The following is a 17684-nucleotide window of genomic DNA, read 5'->3' on the forward strand; positions in this document are numbered from 1 at the left end:
ATAATTAAGCAATATTACACGAGAAGGTATGGTTTAACGTGATTATTGCCACTTCAGTGATGCTTGCGGAACTCGACTTTGTCTCTTTCTTTACCGCATCAATGTCGTGGCAATAATCACGTTAAACAACACCCTCTCGTGTAATATTGCAATTATACAACAACAGTAACGGTAACAGTTACCCTTAAAACTAAGAAAATCGCTTTTTTTTTAATGACAGATGTAGTCACTACGGCAACAAAGAAACTATCTAGCCTAGCCACCGAGTTTACTAGCGCTCTGGGAAAACAGAGCAGCTGAATTCTTTGTTTTGATTAGTCCATAGACTTGGCTGCCACATGACGTCACTAGTGAAAGCTAGACGTTGTACGTTATGCTGATGCATAATTGTGACGTGTGTATGGAGACTGTAATAAATCCTTCAGCTTAACATTCTTCTGTGTTCCGGGTCTGACCGGACATTCTGTGGAGGTTGCCACCAGTAAGTAATCATCTCATGAACATATTAATAAGTTAGTTCATAATTCACATAATTGGTATTCTGACCAGGACAGCAGCTCTGGGATCCTCATGAACAAGGATGTCTTCAGCAGACACTCGGCTCCTCTCTTTCTTTTTCAGAGCTACAGGGAAAGAAAAGAATAATCATAATAATGTAAATAGTCGTATTAATTACATCATTTTCTGTATGTGAATAAAGAAGCATTTTCTTAAGCCCCCTACAATCTTCCAATCCAACGTAAGAACCGGCAGGCCATCAGACAAAGGTTATGAACAAAAGTACAGATGGCAATTCGAAACTGGCCTCTGTAAAAGCTGAATTTGTATCTGGATTGTACTATGTTTTTGTATGGACGTGGTGTTGGGTGCCTGCACATATGCACACATGGCATCAACGCATGGTGTTGTGTGCAGGCGCCCTACACTCTGTCTTTGTACTATGGATTGTACTATGTTTTTGTATGGACGTGGTGTTGGGTGCCTGCACATATGCACACATGGCATCAACGCATGGTGTTGTGTGCAGGCGCCCTACACTCTGTCTTTCGTTTTCTTTTCTTTTATCCCCCTGTTCCCCTCACTGTATATATACTTTTTTCCCTTTTCGCTTCCTATATGATGAATTCCTGTTCTGTTCTTTAACTACATAGAAGTGTCTATTTGTTTGTCTCTAAATGTTTTGATGAATTGAACAATGTGGACCCTGTTGTAAACAAGTGTAAGGCTTAATTGGGTCGTCCACTCACAGTTAACAGTCTTTGTATTGAGTTTGTGCTTGAAATGTACTGTAATTCTGCAAACTGTTAATAAAGATTTCAATCAATCAATCAATCAATTCCAAACTCAGGGGCTTGAAATTAAGAAGTTAACAGTTGTGTAGAGTGGTTGGACCCAGGTTGGAACCACCAGTAGTAAATTAAAGTTACAGGCCCCTTGTTGAGCGTTCACTTACTAGAGTCGGGGTGGAGGAGGGCAGGACTTCTGTCAAACTCTGTGAAGCCAGCGTAGGAGTTGACCACCCTGATGTGACCCTGACCTTCAGAATGAGCCTAAGAGAGACACATGCACGTTAAGGCCAAAGGAGGGGCTCCCAACTGGTGATTTTCGGTGGGCGACACATTCTTTTTGTAGCAGTTATTAATAATGTTAATGAAATATGAACACCAATTTCAAGAGTGAAATGAGAGAAAAGACGGTGCGGATTACTCACTTGAAATTCAGTGCACCAAGATTTAAAAATTCCACTTAGCTTTTTTTAAGTGCGTCTGGAAACGTATTTAGGACTTAAATGCGATATTTCACAATTGCAATATTTTCACCCAGGGCCTGAAGATGTCCTGTTAAATGGCAAAGAACTACAGGACTAAAAGAACAAGGCCTTGATGACAGAGCACACAGTGGTATGAGGACTAAGGGCTCCATTTTCGTCACCGCTAAACCCCTAAACTTCTTTGCCTTTTCTTTTTTTTTTACTATTTTGCAAAACATTTTTGAATAGTTAAAATGGCCTGTCTACAAGCTCACAACGTGTCAATGTAAATTGGCTAGTTGAACTATTCAAAAATGTTTTTCAAAATAGTAAAAAAAAAAGGCAAAGAAGTTTAGGGGTGAACAGATTCACATTACACACACGTCGCATGCACACACCAACAGTACCTGTTGTCTGGGGCGTATGACTGGGCTGTGCTGTCTGCTGGAGGTGGACACGTCTTTAGAAGATGAATGCTGGAGCTCCATACTGTCTCTATGTCCTGAAGAAAATATAAACACTGTCAGGAGCTCCATACTGTCTCTATGTCCTGAAGAAAATATAAACACTGTCTATGTCCTGAAGAAAATATAAACACTGTCTATGTCCTGAAGAAAATATAAACACTGTCTATGTCCTGAAGAAAATATAAACACTGTCTATGTCCTGAAGAAAATATAAACACTGTCTATGTCCTGAAGAAAATATAAACACTGTCAGGAGCTCCATACTGTCTCTATGTCCTGAAAACACCAAAATTAAAGTACAGTATCCACAATTTGAACATTCTGGACCATTTGACATTAAAAGGCCCACTATTTCTAATAATATAGTCTCTGTATCCGCTATGCAACATCTGGTTAAACATTTGCTTTCAATTAAATGGCAGAAAATGTGTGGATTGATGTTTGCCACCATGCTTATAGCTAGAATACTAGTTTGTTTTAGTCTATTTCGAGTACCGCAGTTATAACTTATATGCTTTAGGGTATCTGAACAAATATATATATATATATATACCGGTATATATGAAAATCAAAACCATCTTTGTGGTTTTCGTTGCATAGAAAAATAAAATACAACCACATGATTATTTTTCAAAATATCCCTCAAAATGCCACCCATGTGTACTCGAAGTAGATAAAAACACACCGATGAAGAAATCATCTCCTCATCTTCACATGACAAATCCACAACCGATGGTACTCACAGGGAGACAAACGTACAAACAACTGATCAGATCACTCATGCTCCAGTCAGGTCACAGCCCTTCAGAATCAATCACCCACAACAGAAGAACAGAACACACAAAGCCCAGACAAAGACAAGGACAGAAGCCTGGAAAAAGAAACCCGGAAAAAGGTCCCCCCTGGGACCCCGTTTGATCATGGGGTCCCATGAGGAGCCCCCCAGCACCCAGCATAGGCAGCCCTGCGTGCGCTTCATCGTCTCAAACCTCTGGTCCCGTTTGGCTCTCTGGTAAGCCGGTCGTCTGACCAGCTCTGCCTCAGTCGGGAGGCTGCTGGCGGGGCCGGCGCCTCCGACGCACTGCCCTCTTTGTTCTCCCGCCGTCCGCGGGGTCTCCTGTGCACCGCCGCGCGGGCCAGGGCCACGGGACCCTCCTGGGCCGTGGGACAGTCAGCCTCGGGGGCCAATGGGGCGTCAGCAACTGATCTGCCCTCGTCGTCACAGAACGCTTGGTTTACAAACCCCCTTCCCCCCTCCTTCCCCTTCCTCACCAGGGTTTCTGCAGGTTACATTTAACACCTTTTTAACCCATTCTGACCTGAGATCAGATTCATACGAGGTTTCCACTGGACACACAACTGGTCTGATCACCCCATTCTGACCTGAGATCAGATTCTGAAAAATGTCAGTCGTTCTTCGATTTTTCAAAAATAGCAGACCTACAAGCTCGTAGCGCGCCACTCGGTGGCGCGCTATGAGCTTGTAGATCTGCTATTTTTCAATAGCTAAAGCATAACATGATGCCAACACCAAAATGGGTACCCGTTCAGAATGGGTTAAGACTTAAATTAAAGCTACTTGATCTACAAGCACACAACATGCCTTGAGCTTGTAGATCTGATCATCTATTTTCAGAGAGGAGATTTAGTGTAGAAATGATAAATTTGCTGTCAATCATTTTTAACTAATATAAATAAATCAAACATCGCTGTCATTCATTTTGAACTAATATAACAAAGTATTTACAAATAAATACTAAATCTTGTTATACCCGTCTGTGGCATTTTAAGCACGTATTTAAGCCATTTTAAGGCCCATTATTGTCTTGCATGCATTAATTTTGAGTCTTTTTTGTGGGTCTGCAGAAACCCTGCTCACTCCCCTGTCTGTCCTGGCAGGGTTGCCAGGCAGGGTTGTCAGTGCAGAAAGCAAGCAGAGAGGGCTAGCAGACACAATGACAACCGTCCTAGCGGGGTTGCCAGTGCAGAAAGCAAGCATAGAGGGCTAGCAGACACAATGACAACAGCACAACATTGGCAAACCCCCCCAGACACAAGCTGCACACACACACACACACACACACACACACACACACACACACACACACACACACACACACACACACACACACACACACACACACACACACACACACACACACACACACACACACACACACACACACACACACACACACACACACACACACACACACACACACACACACACACACACACACACACACACACACACACACACACACACACACACACACACACACACACACACACACACACACACACACACACACACTTCATCCTACTATCCACCACTCTTTCTCTCTACCTTCACATCATGCTCAGCCTCACTTTTATACTTACCCACAAAAGCTCCGAATTCTACCATGCTGCTGTCTGTCTGGATGGGATGCTGGTGCAGCCCAGCGAGGGCCAGTTCTGGGTGGCTGGAGCCGCTGGGCTGGGATGGGGTGCTGCTGAGATAAAAATGAGCCCCAGGGGAGGAGGGCACGTTGGGCAGGCTGGAGGGGGAGTCGGAGAGGCCCGGCTCCTGTGGACGGGTCAGCTGCTTCTGGGTGAAGGAGTGGCCTCTGAGACGCAGCTCTGGAGGGGTCAGACCAGCCACTGTGGCACTGTGGTGGGCAAAGGCACCGCCGGCACCGCCGCTGCTCGAGGAGCCAGCCTCTGCAGCGGTGTGCCCCGGCCCCTGCCCGGCCTGCGGCCCCCCCCTCCTCTCTGGGCTGAGCGTGGGGTCCAGCCCCAGACCCGCCGCTCTCCTGCTGCTGCTCCCCACGACCATGGCTCTCCCTGCGTTCCCACTCCCAAACAGGGACTCTGCAATGCTGCCTCCGACCTGTGGGAAGGAGGAGGCGAAGGAAGAGCCAAAGTAGGCCCCTACGCTGCGTTTGCCCCCCAGCAGAGAGGGCTTGGAGAGAGGCCCAGCGTCTGTGCTGCCCCCGGGGCCCAGGCTGGGGACCACGTTCTGGGAGAGGCTGAGTTCCCTGGTGATCTGGTTGTGGACGTGGCTGGCCTCAGAGGCTCTCTGTGCCGTGAGGGCCTTCAGGGTGTCCACCGTGAGAGCGGACAGGTCCTGGAGGTGTCCGATCTGAGAGTCCAGTGTTTGCAAAGAGCGTTTGATGAAGTTGACTCTGTTTCCAACCTCTTTCAGCTGGATGCACATCGTCTCAACCCTGAGAAGAGAGAGAGGACATGGATCAGATTTACACACCACAAGAACACAGAGGAAAAACACATTTTAAAGAGAAAAATGTGAAATAAGTCATGCCTGAACGGTTTAGTTTAGTATTTCTCATGTTGTATTTATGTGACATCAATTTCATGGACTGGCTCACACGTAATCTTGGTGTAGTCTTTGATCTTGCTTGTTTAAAATAATGCAAATTATTCTCTCAAAGTGGGGTCTGGGGACACCCGGGGTCCTTAAGGGGGTCCCCAGCAACATGTCAACTTGTCAATATAGCATCAAAGTTCAAACCTACATACTGTACATACATTGGCTAATTGCAAATGCTGATCTATAAAGCTCACAACATGTTGTAGATCATGTAAAGCTCACAACATGTTGTCTCGGCCAGCCAATGGCCAGCATGGGCCCAAACGGATCTAGAAAGATGGCGATTTACAATTCAAGGACTGACAGGCTTCATCTTACGTCCATATCAGACCCGGAGAACGCTTTGTCCATATTTTTTTACAGTCTATAATAATGTAACTTGGGAAAGGGCAGTAAGACGTTAAGTAAGGTGTCACCTGTCTGAAGTGAGACGTATGCGCTCGTCGCTCCCCGAGTGAAACTGATCGTCTTTCTCGTGGAAGTAGGTCTCCATACACTGCTCCTCAAAGTCATGCAGCTTCTTCTGGTCCTCCTCGGTCAGAAACAGCTCTGTAGGACAGCGGAGCACACCATTAACATTATTATTGTTTTCTACTATTATTTTACTTGTGGCTTTGTGTGAGAACAAACACGTGTCATGTCAAGTGGAAGGAGCCTGCAGAGAACAAGGATAGAGAGTAAAGGGCAGTCCATACTGTCTCTGACCACCGAACTTTTCGTCGGAAAGATCAGACTTAAATCTTTTCTCCGAAGTAGAGTTCAGAGAGTCACAACATCTGGGAGTGCAGCTTTCAGAACAAAAAATCGGAGGAATGCGTTTCAGAAGTTGCGAGTGACGTCAAAGTTCGGTGGTCGGAGAGAGTATGGACTGCCCTTAAGGCTTCTGCTACTAGCCATCATTGAGGTAGCTTATGCTACTAGCCATCATTGTGGTAGGCTAGCTTCTGCTACTAGCCACCATTGTGGTAGCTTCTGCTACTAGCCATCATTATGGTAGCTTCTGCTACTAGCCATCATTGTGGTAGCTTCTGCTACTAGCCATCATTGTGGTAGCTTCTGCTACTAGCCATCATTGAGGTAGCTTCTGCTACTAGCCATCATTGTGGTAGCTTCTGCTACTAGCCATCATTGTGGTAGCTTCTGCTACTAGCCATCATTATGGTAGCTTCTGCTACTAGCCATCATTGAGGTGCTCTAAGCTGCCATATGACATCATGTCAATGCCATGCATTGGAGGGGCTATAGCGCCCCTCAGAAGGTTTGATGAATCACTGTACATACTTGGTCCGTAGATCCTCTCCTTCTTCCTCTTGCGACACATGCAGTAGAAGAGAGAGTAGATATGGCATAGCAGGATGAAGGGGGGAGGGAGGACAGGCTTCTCATGGTAGGCCATGATGAAATGGTAGCGCTGGTACTTCCACACCAGGTTAGAGATGGACTTCACTTGCAGGTACACATTACTGGAACCAACAGACAGAAGATAACATCATCAGTTTCAGTGTATTTGTATTTATAGTGCAAGCAAAAAACAGCAATAGAAACACAATAGCGAAGAAGTAAAGCATACTACAGTGTCAATACACATGGCTGACATACAGTAAGTATCATGCGATAGGACACAGCTATAGAGTATCACAAATAGGTGTAAAAAAGAAAATGCAACACAACACAACACACCACAAACCAGAAAGTCAGTCAGTAGGGTGATGCTCTGCAATTATTAATTCACAAATAAGACATCGTCATCGTTGACTGTCAACGATATGAAAATTATGCAGGAATCGAGGTTCTTGGCCTGCTGGCAGCACGCACAAGACACAATTATGATGCTGATGATGGCCTTGTCAGTAGCCATTACAGTAGTGTCCCTAGGTCCTTGTCAGTAGCCATTACAGTAGTGTCCCTAGGTCCTTGTCAATAGCCATTACAGTAGTGTCCCTAGGTCCTTGTCAGTAGCCATTACAGTAGTGTCCCTAGGTCCTTGTCAGTAGCCATTACAGTAGTGTCCCTAGGTCCTTGTCAATAGCCATTACAGTAGTGTCCCTAGGTCTTTGTCAGTAGCCATTACAGTAGTGTCCCTAGGTCCTTGTCAATAGCCATTACAGTAGTGTCCCTAGGTCCTTGTCAGTAGCCATTACAGTAGTGTCCCTAGGTCTTTGTCAGTAGCCATTACAGTAGTGTCCCTAGGTCCTTGTCAATAGCCATTACAGTAGTGTTCCTAGGTCCTTGTCAGTAGCCATTACAGTAGTGTCCCTAGGTCTTTGTCAGTAGCCATTACAGTAGTGTCCCTAGGTCCTTGTCAGTAGCCATTACAGTAGTGTCCCTAGGTCCTTGTCAATAGCCATTACAGTAGTGTCCCTAGGTCTTTGTCAGTAGCCATTACAGTAGTGTCCCTAGGTCCTTGTCAATAGCCATTACAGTAGTGTCCCTAGGTCCTTGTCAGTAGCCATTACAGTAGTGTCCCTAGGTCTTTGTCAGTAGCCATTACAGTAGTGTCCCTAGGTCCTTGTCAATAGCCATTACAGTAGTGTTCCTAGGTCCTTGTCAGTAGCCATTACAGTAGTGTCCCTAGGTCTTTGTCAGTAGCCATTACAGTAGTGTCCCTAGGTCTTTGTCAGTAGCCATTACAGTAGTGTCCCTAGGTCCTTGTCAATAGCCATTACAGTAGTGTTCCTAGGTCTTTGTCAGTAGCCATTACAGTAGTGTCCCTAGGTCTTTGTCAGTAGCCATTACAGTAGTGTCCCTAGGTCTTTGTCAGTAGCCATTACAGTAGTGTCCCTAGGTCTTTGTCAGTAGCCATTACAGTAGTGTCCCTAGGTCCTTGTCAGTAGCCATTACAGTAGTGTTCCTAGGTCCTTGTCAGTAGCCATTACAGTAGTGTCCCTAGGTCCTTGTCAGTAGCCATTACAGTAGTGTCCCTAGGTCCTTGTCAGTAGCCATTACAGTAGTGTTCCTAGGTCTTTGTCAGTAGCCATTACAGTAGTGTCCCTAGGTCCTTGTCAGTAGCCATTACAGTAGTGTCCCTAGGTCCTTGTCAATAGCCATTACAGTAGTGTCCCTAGGTCCTTGTCAGTAGCCATTACAGTAGTGTCCCTAGGTCCTTGTCAGTAGCCATTACAGTAGTGTCCCTAGGTCCTTGTCAGTAGCCATTACAGTAGTGTCCCTAGGTCTTTGTCAGTAGCCATTACAGTAGTGTTCCTAGGACCTTGTCAGTAGCCATTACAGTAGTGTCCCTAGGTCCTTGTCAATAGCCATTACAGTAGTGTCCCTATAGGTCCTTGAGTTATGGGGGTCCATGGCCTCTAATGGATACCAAACTTATAGGGTCCATGAAAATAAACACATTTTGAGAACCACCATCTGTCAAAAAGCCTTAAGCAAATCTTTGCACACACACGCCGCCAGGGAGTCTTACTTGAAGAAGGCGATGAGCAGGTTGACCATTAGAATATATTGTACAAAGAGGTAGACTGCTTGTAGCAGAGGAGTCAGCCACACTCCGGCCGTGCACAGAGGCTTGACCGCCGCCTCACTGTTATTGGCACACACTGTGGAGAGAGGGAACATCATGTATACGTTCCCAGAGATACACTCTGAGGTGTTTGAGCAACAACTGATTTACAAACAGAAGCTCCATCAGGAGTCGGTGCAAAAAGGCAAAACAATCGCATGGCTTTGAAAAAACTAGTTTCTAGCCATTTGGTTTTGAGAAACAGGGCTGGGTGATAATACGGAGTTACGGACATGAATCAAATGTGTTGTTATTTCTTTACCTGAATACCTTGACATACGTAGATAATGTGGCGATGTTGTGGGTATGGTCATTGGTACTTTCAACACATTAAAAACATCATCAGTAAATGCCTGTATAAAAACTAAGTGGGTGAGGAAATATAATAGAACAGCTATAACAGTCAGGCTCAGGCATGTTCAGAAACTTTATAGCGTGGCACCGAGTGCATATATATATATATATCCACACTTTTCCTGGGCTGTGTGTGCTCCAGTTCCTGTCGATTTGATCCATTGAAAGCCAATGAAACTGGTCAGATGACCAATGATATCCAATGAAATCAACAGGAACACACAGCCCAGGAAAGGTGTGGATATATATTAGCAAAAAGGGTGTCCCTTTAAGGTTTGAATTGGTCAATGGCCAGCATATACTGGCTAACGGAAACCCAGATCACGATATTGGTATTATCGATATACTGCTCAGCAGCCTTACTCATTTGAATAGCCCTAGAATTCTTTTGACTTTCCATCTAGTCAATATTGAATAACTAACATTTGGTTAATTTTCCCCATTCGTCTACTGACAGATTGTTACTTGGTTTTTCGTGCCGTGTCTTGTACAGAAAATAGGAGATTTACTGTACAAGCTCACAGCAAGTCGCAGTGCGGTATACATTGTGCACATTGTGATACCGCCGCGCAAACCAAGTATTAAATTCCCCCTTGATAAAGGCATGACGAACGGCTGCTTCCTCCTTTCTGAACTAAGCTCATAATGCCCGCTGTGCTGTGCTGTGCTGTGGCGAGTGTGGGAAACCTCAGGTTGCCAACTGGGTTCATGGAGCAACGCCAGGTGTTTTGTTCTAGCCTTTAGCTTCAAACGCTCCCGATTCAACTGTTGATCACTTAATCGCAACGCTTTATCCAGATCACTCAACAGTTGAGTCAAGTCCGCTGAACGCTGTGGTGAAGCAACAAGCCCTCTGTCATCGTCCCCTCCCCCTCCCCAATACCAGAGTTGTCTCTCTCTTCTCTCTGTGTGTGTGTATGTGTGTGTGTGTGTGTGTGTGTGTGTGTGTGTGTGTGTGTGTGTGTGTGTGTGTGTGTGTGTGTGTGTGTGTGTGTGTGTAGAACCTTCTGAGAGAGAGAGAGAGAGAGAGGGGTTCTCTCTGTGTGAACCTTGTTCTGTGAAACAGAGAGACCAGAGTTGTCTCTCTCTTCTCTCTGTGCAAAGAGACGTTGTCTCTCTCTGTGTGTATGTGAGTGTGAGTGTGAGAGTGTGAGTGTGAGTGTGAGTGTGTGTGTGTGTGTGTGTGTGTGTGTGTGTGTGTGTGTGTGTGTGTGTGTGTAGAACCTTCTGAGAGAGAGAGAGAGGGGTTCTCTCTGTGTGAACCTTGTTCTCTGAAACAGAGAGACCAGAGGTGACCGCCCCTCTCTCTGTGCAAACCTTGTTTTGTGAGACAGAGACAGAGAAGGAGGAGTGAGCGAAGTGGGGGGGGGGGTCTAATCTGATGATTAGATCGTCGTGGGTTTGATTTGATAGTGGGGGGGGGGGTTTCAGTGTCAATCAGCTGCCATGCTGTGGTGAGAAGCTCTGAATAAAAGCGTCCTTACCATCGTAATCTCCCCTCCCATCCTCATCAGCCTTACCATCGATTTCATAGGCATACACTTCCCCGTACATCATCCAGTACGGTTGGAAGACCACGTCTTTGGCCAGCGTCCAGCTAGGCTCCTCGTTTGGGTACAGAATGGCTTTCCTGGGCACGCCGTAGCTCAGCAGGACTATGGCCATTATTACTACAATATAAAACATGTTGGCCACCTGGGAACACATGTTAGAATGTTATTGCCAGTACTGTATGGAAATGTTGTTAGTGTAAAAGTTGTATGAAGTGTTAGTGTAAAGGCGTTTTATCTTGAGAAGAAACGTTTGTTTTCAATATAGTTCACATACCTCATATTAGGACTTCAACTGTTGGTAAACACCAATATGGCTGAGCTAGGGACCCATAATCAGGACTGATATGTTTGGAAAACCTCAGAAAAAACCTTGTAACCAATACACGTATGGCTGATTTTGGAAATATTAGACTCAGTCTCAGATATTGTTTAATTATTGTTTTGTCGTAGATGCTAGTCTTTTTTGTTGTTCTTTTATTTGATCCGTTACCTTATTATCAATATTAAAAGGAGCTTTATTTTATTTTCTATTGCCTGCAGTAATGACACTGGATCCTAGACTTCTAATCATTAGAAATGTAATGGGATGAAACTTCACCAAATGGAAATGACAAACGGAGCCTAAAACAGAATCCACAAGTCAATGTTCTGTTCATCAACATTTCAACTGGTGGCGCTGAAGTGAACATGGATGTGTGAATTCTGTCTTTGGTGCAACTAAAGTTTATGATGATGACTGTCTGTACAAAAGCCACAACACGAAGGGGATTAGAAACCTGAGAATTAGTGGTCAGTGACCGACAGTGGTTGGTTGGACTGGTGGTTAAGTCTGGTAGTTGTTAACGAGTTAGGAAAACACAATTCTTACAGTACCTGCTCACAGAATGTAGAACAATGCTGTCTGAGTGCAAACGTGCAGATTAAGATGATCAACCATTTTGTGAACGCACCACAAACACAGCGACAGTAAAAGTAATTCTGTCAGATAAGCTCAGAACATCCAATAGCGTTTTGAAGAACTACACTGAAAGCAGGGCAGGGCAATTAACTAGTGATGCACCGAATATTCGGCCGCAGAAAATATTCGGCAGAAAATGGCTAAAAATGCATTTTCGGCCTATTCGGTTTCGGCCCAAATAGGCAGAAATTATATCACCGAATAGTGTATGCAATTAATGCATTCAAAAGAGCTGGATAAATGTTTTATGGACCCATAATAGTGATTATTATTTAAGTTAAGTTTTGCCATAACCATTTATTTTGCCATAAATCAGGTAGCTTTAAGGTACGGCCATGACAGCAATTGTAGGAATAAATATATATAATATTAATCATATTCGGATATTCGGTATTCGGTTTTCGGCCAACTGTTTCCTATATTCGGTATTCGGTTTCGGCCAAGAATTTCAATTTCGGTGCATCCCTAAATTAACCAAAGATATATCGAAAACTGTGTTTTCAAAATTATTCTAAATGTTTCAATTCAAAACACTTAAAAAATAATAATAACAGATGTGCAAGCTCACAGTGTGGCGCTGTGCTTGTTTATCTGAGAATCACGGTTCTAAATCCTAAGAGTTTTCTGAAAAACTCACTTTTGCTACATATACAGCTAAAATCTAAAATGACGGATGCTTTTCCAGTTTTAATGGGTTAAAAAGAAGAACGAATAGATCTTTCATAATCAAGCAACCACTTTAAGCTTGTTTCATCCTTTTGTCTTACAATGCAGTACAAAATAATTGTGATATTGTGGTTGAAGTCATATAAGAAAGGCAATTCTACACATGTATTGTACATGGCTGATGTTAAGGCCAACTCACCATTTTGGCAATCATCATAACGTATGGTCCTGCTTGCTGGTTGACGGCCAGGATATCGAGGAGACGCACGTACCAGAAGATGATGTTAAGACAATAAACCGTCCTCCCTCCGACAAAAGTGTCCTCTCCACCCAACCTCAGGCCGAAGCCCAAGAAGAACGACACAATGGCCAGGAAGTCAGAAATGTTGAAATAGTCACTGAACCACACTTTGATCTTCTGACTTATCTTTCCCGCTTCTGACATGAACATCTGGAAACAAAAGGGGGGGGGGGGGGGGGGGGAAAGGGAACATCAGTATCCAGTGTGAGGACTCGGTTCATTTTCAGATGTTGGGTTGAGAACCCACCTCTCTGATCTTCTCCACGGCAGAGGTGAAGATGTAGAGGATGACCACCCACTCCTGAGCAGAAGGCCAGTCTGGGGGCATCTTCACCAGGATCACATAGGAGTAGAACATCAGGAACCCCAGGTAGAAGAGCTGCTCAGAGAGGAAACACAATCATAACATCAGGAACCACAGGTAGAAGAGCTGCTCAGAGGAAGAAGGAAAAAAAGACAAAAAATAACACTGGTCACTATTTTGAAAGTGTTGTGTGAATAGAAGAACTGTAAATAGAAGAAGAAAGAGGTTGTTGGTAAACCATAGCTGTTCCGAAGGTCTTCAAATTATCTTAAACCCTCATTATTGAATATGTCAGAGAAAGTATGGATGCCACAACTGGACCAGGATGGAAAGACCAAGACCCCCCCCCCCCCCCCCCCCCCTCAAATATTTGAGTTAAAAACGTTCGCTCTGAAAGAATATATATTGAAAGATTTGCGCCACATTTTCACGATTCTTCAAAAAATAGCAGCCCTACAAGTTTGTAGATCTGCTATTTTTCAATAGCTAAAGTATGATATAATGCTACGTATAAACACCAAGATGGGGTTCCCGCCCCAAAATGGGTTAATGATTATATCTGGTTTCAGCATTATTAGTGGCTGCAATGTGGGTCCAGTCTTTAACAGGCCAGGGAAAGAGACCGTTGTTGTGATGATATAAAAACAAAGCTGAGTTTGATACCATCCCAGAGTGGGGGCCTCCCTCCCTCTCTGAGGTATTTATAGAAGAGGTCGACAGGGTTGAGGTCTCCAAAGGGACGGAATCCCACCAAGGCACTGTGAGGCCAGGACCACATCGCCTGCCTGTTCCGCTGGACCTCTGTGAGTTTGTGACTGTGTGTGACTATGTGTGTACAGTATGTGTGTGTGTGTGTGTGTGCGTGTGTGTGTGTGTGTGTGTGTGTGTGTGTGTGTGTGTGTGTGTGTGTGTGTGTGAGAGAGATGCAGTTGAGTGAACAGAGCTGTGTGGGAGAGACATTTTTTCTTCCAGGCCAGATTCACATTTCTTTCGTTTGTCATTGGAGAGAGAAGGGAACAATCCTCTGTTGTTGTTTTGTTTTTTTGAGTACAAAAATATTCAGCTATTATTGTAGATTTTTGTCTTGCACAAACTAAATTAAATTCCCATTTACAATGAATGGAGAATTTATGTCATATGTGAACGAGCAAATTGGCCATTTTTATTTTTATTTCTGTTTTTTTGTGGGTTTCGCCTTTATTTTATATTTTTATGGAGGGACAGACAGTAGGCTGACAGGAGATGGGGAGAGAGATGGGGGGAAGACATGCAGTAAGGGCCGTCGGGTCGAGTCGAACCCACTGCACACTGCCAGACTGGCAGTGTGCAGACTGGCAGTGCCTGGACCGCTGGTCCTGGCACCTATGCACAACTGACCAGCCCATTCAGTTGGATATCAAGTCATATTTATACTTCTTTTATATTATATTTACACTATTATGTTACTAGTGACACTATGTCTCTGTACTCGTTCTATACACTTATATGTATCTTAGTTTCCTCTCTCTCTCTCTGTGTGTGTGTGTCTCTCTCTCTCTGCGTGCACACAGACTCACAAGTCCAGTCTCTTGGCGTCGTGAGGTCAAACTATGAGGGAAAACTTGCCGAAGCTTGACATGCGAGCGCCGAGACGTTGGGAGAAACAGAGGGGAGGCGTGGACGCTATCTGGATGTGTGGTCAGTCATTGACCGAGCGCTGCGTGGAGAGCGTGGTGAGATCGGGGCCGAGGCAGGCATAGCGTGTGTAGATAAGCCACTGAGCGGGGCTTCATTATATGGATGAGTGCCTTTTCACTGATGTTATCGATATACAGCCACAGCAGCAAAAACAACCGTGTCTGACCCGTTACCTCTAAACTCCCTGGGAACCGGCCTCGGGCCTCAGGGCCTGCACACAGGTGTGTGAAAGAGAGAGACTAAATGAAGGCTCTATCCCGGTCGCACTGAGAGTCGTAAATCCACTGGCATAATATACACTGTGTGTGTGTGTGTGTGTGTGTGTGTGTGTGTGTGTGTGTGTGTGTGTGTGTGTGTGTGTGTGTGTGTGTGTGTGTGTGTGTGTGTGTATAGCATCTCATGAAAATGTGGAGGACTGACTCGTTGCTATACAATCCTCCGTCTTGTACATTATACTGTACGTAATATCCTGTGTCGTCTAGTCCAACAATAGACACCTCTCACGTAAGCATTAGGTACTGTATATGATATATATGTCATCATATCAGTATCTGCAATATAGTTCTTAAAAATGGAATATCGGTAGCGAACCAATATCAATATAAAATACCAATATCAATATAAAATACCAATATCAATATAAAGTCCAAGGAGCGATTTGCGTACCGTGTTGGACCAGAACTTGACGATGGGGGCGTGGTAGAAGGCGTAGATCTTGCGCGTCAACGGCAGCTTCCTGGAGCGAACTTGGGTTTCCGTCTCACTCTTGAGCTCACCGTGCTCATGCACCCTGGTCTCCTTAAACACATCCTGCAACAACACAACACAACATGAGGAGAGAGGGAGATACAGCACCCTGGTCTCCTTAAACACATCCTGCAACAACACAACACAACATGAGGAGAGAGGGAGATACAGCACCCTGGTCTCCTTAAACACATCCTGCATCAACACAACACAACATGAGGAGAGAGGGAGATACAGCACCCTGGTCTCCTTAAACACATCCTGCAACAACACAACACAACATGAGGAGAGAGGGAGATACAGCACCCTGGTCTCCTTAAACACATCCTGCATCAACACAACACAACATGAGGAGAGAGGGAGATACAGCACCCTGGTCTCCTTAAACACATCCTAACACAACACAACACAACATGAGGAGAGAGGGAGATACAGCACCCTGGTCTCCTTAAACACATCCTGCAACAACACAACATGAGGAGAGAGGGAGATACAGCACCCTGGTCTCCTTAAACACATCCTGCAACAACACAGCATGAGGAGAGAGGGAGATACAGCACCCTGGTCTCCTTAAACACATCCTGCAACAACACAACACGACATGAGGAGAGAGGGAGATACAGCACCTTGGTCTCCTTAAACACATCCTGCAACAACACAACACAACATGAGGAGAGAGGGAGATACAGAGGGAAACTAATGTCACTTTACAACTACAAGGACTGAGTGAAGCGTGCTGTGTCATCCAACATATTTCACAGGTTCAGGGTTGGTTTCCATAACCTTCACACAGCTTCATTTCAGTTCAGGGTTGGTTTCCATAACCTTCATACAGCTTCATTTCACAGGTTCAGGGTTGGTTTCCATAACCTTATTTTCATCGTTACTGTATTGCTTGTTGTTCAATATTGTTGGGATGTTTGTTGTTGTCTCTCTGTGCGCAATGTTGACATTTGTTTTGTTGTATGTCATGCCAATAAAGCCTTTTTTGAAATTGAGAGAGAGAGAGAGAGAGACACAGAGATGGGAGGGGAGGGGAGAGAGAAACAGAAGCAAATAACAAAGCAAGTCTGTGTGAATGACACAAGAGAGCGAAAGAACAGGAAAACAAGAAAATGAAAAGAACATTTAAAAAAAGATAAATGAAAAGCGTAGGTTGCTGCAGCCCACCGCAGACTAGGAGTTCAGTCCTCTGCTGTGCTCCATAGAGACCATTATTCAGACTAGGAGTTCAGTCTTCTGCTGTGCTCCATAGAGACCATTATTCAGACTAGGAGTTCAGTCCTCTGCTGTGCTCCATAGAGACCATATTCAGACTAGGAGTTCAGTCCTCTGCTGTGCTCCATAGAGACCATATTCAGACTAGGAGTTCAGTCCTCTGCTGTGCTCCATAGAGACCATATTCAGTCCTCTGCTGTGCTCCATAGAGACCATATTCATGGCCCTCCTGCATCAGAAGGGTTGCTGAACACTGTGCCAGGCTCCTCCCTGACAGGTGAATTCCATGTGTATCAGAGGAAGCATGTGGTTTCAATCATAGACAGAGATTAAAATAGGGTGCATTTTGCATCTCAAAACTCCGTTTATAGTTGAGGGACGCAATAAAACAACGACCTCTGCATCCACGGGATGCACTACTGTACTACTGTTTTTTATTCTAGTTTTAGTTAATAATAATCATGTCTTCTTCTGTTTTCTGTGTGGGGAATTCACGGAATTGGCATAATAACGACTACATTGGAAAAAGTGCCAGCAAAATAGAATCAAATCTAAATGAATATAAAGCGTAGCCAGACCATTTGTATGTCGTCCGGTACGTTGTGGAAGTTGTGTTCACTGTCCTCCATGGTCATCTGGTGGTCGTCCTGATTCTGAGGGATGTGAGCCATCTCTGCTTTGGTCTTATACTCCAGCAGGAGGATGGCAGGAGGCACCAGGATGCTGAGGATCACCTGCACACACACACACACACACACACACACACACACACACACACACACACACACACACACACACACAC

At 44.7% G+C, this 17684-nt stretch overlaps 1 protein-coding gene across 1 annotated transcript in view; it reads right to left on the reverse strand.

The window, feature by feature from the left end:
- Positions 1-17684, reverse strand: part of trpm7 (transient receptor potential cation channel, subfamily M, member 7) — a gene marked incomplete at both ends in the record, with an annotated part of 41580 nt that overhangs the window by 6555 nt on the left and 17341 nt on the right. Inside the window, 12 exons of the mRNA XM_080762570.1 lie at positions 547-623; positions 1454-1550; positions 2158-2252; positions 4600-5426; positions 6007-6139; positions 6872-7053; positions 9009-9141; positions 10943-11153; positions 12835-13086; positions 13184-13315; positions 15584-15727; positions 17461-17616. Of these exons, the coding sequence (XP_080618696.1) occupies positions 547-623; positions 1454-1550; positions 2158-2252; positions 4600-5426; positions 6007-6139; positions 6872-7053; positions 9009-9141; positions 10943-11153; positions 12835-13086; positions 13184-13315; positions 15584-15727; positions 17461-17616 (2439 nt within the window). The remainder of the gene's footprint in view (positions 1-546; positions 624-1453; positions 1551-2157; positions 2253-4599; positions 5427-6006; positions 6140-6871; positions 7054-9008; positions 9142-10942; positions 11154-12834; positions 13087-13183; positions 13316-15583; positions 15728-17460; positions 17617-17684) is intronic.

The sequence above is a fragment of the Protomyctophum bolini genome, assembly GCF_963924005.1.
Source record: "Protomyctophum bolini genome assembly, chromosome: 1".
Taxonomy (NCBI): Eukaryota; Metazoa; Chordata; class Actinopteri; order Myctophiformes; family Myctophidae; genus Protomyctophum; species Protomyctophum bolini.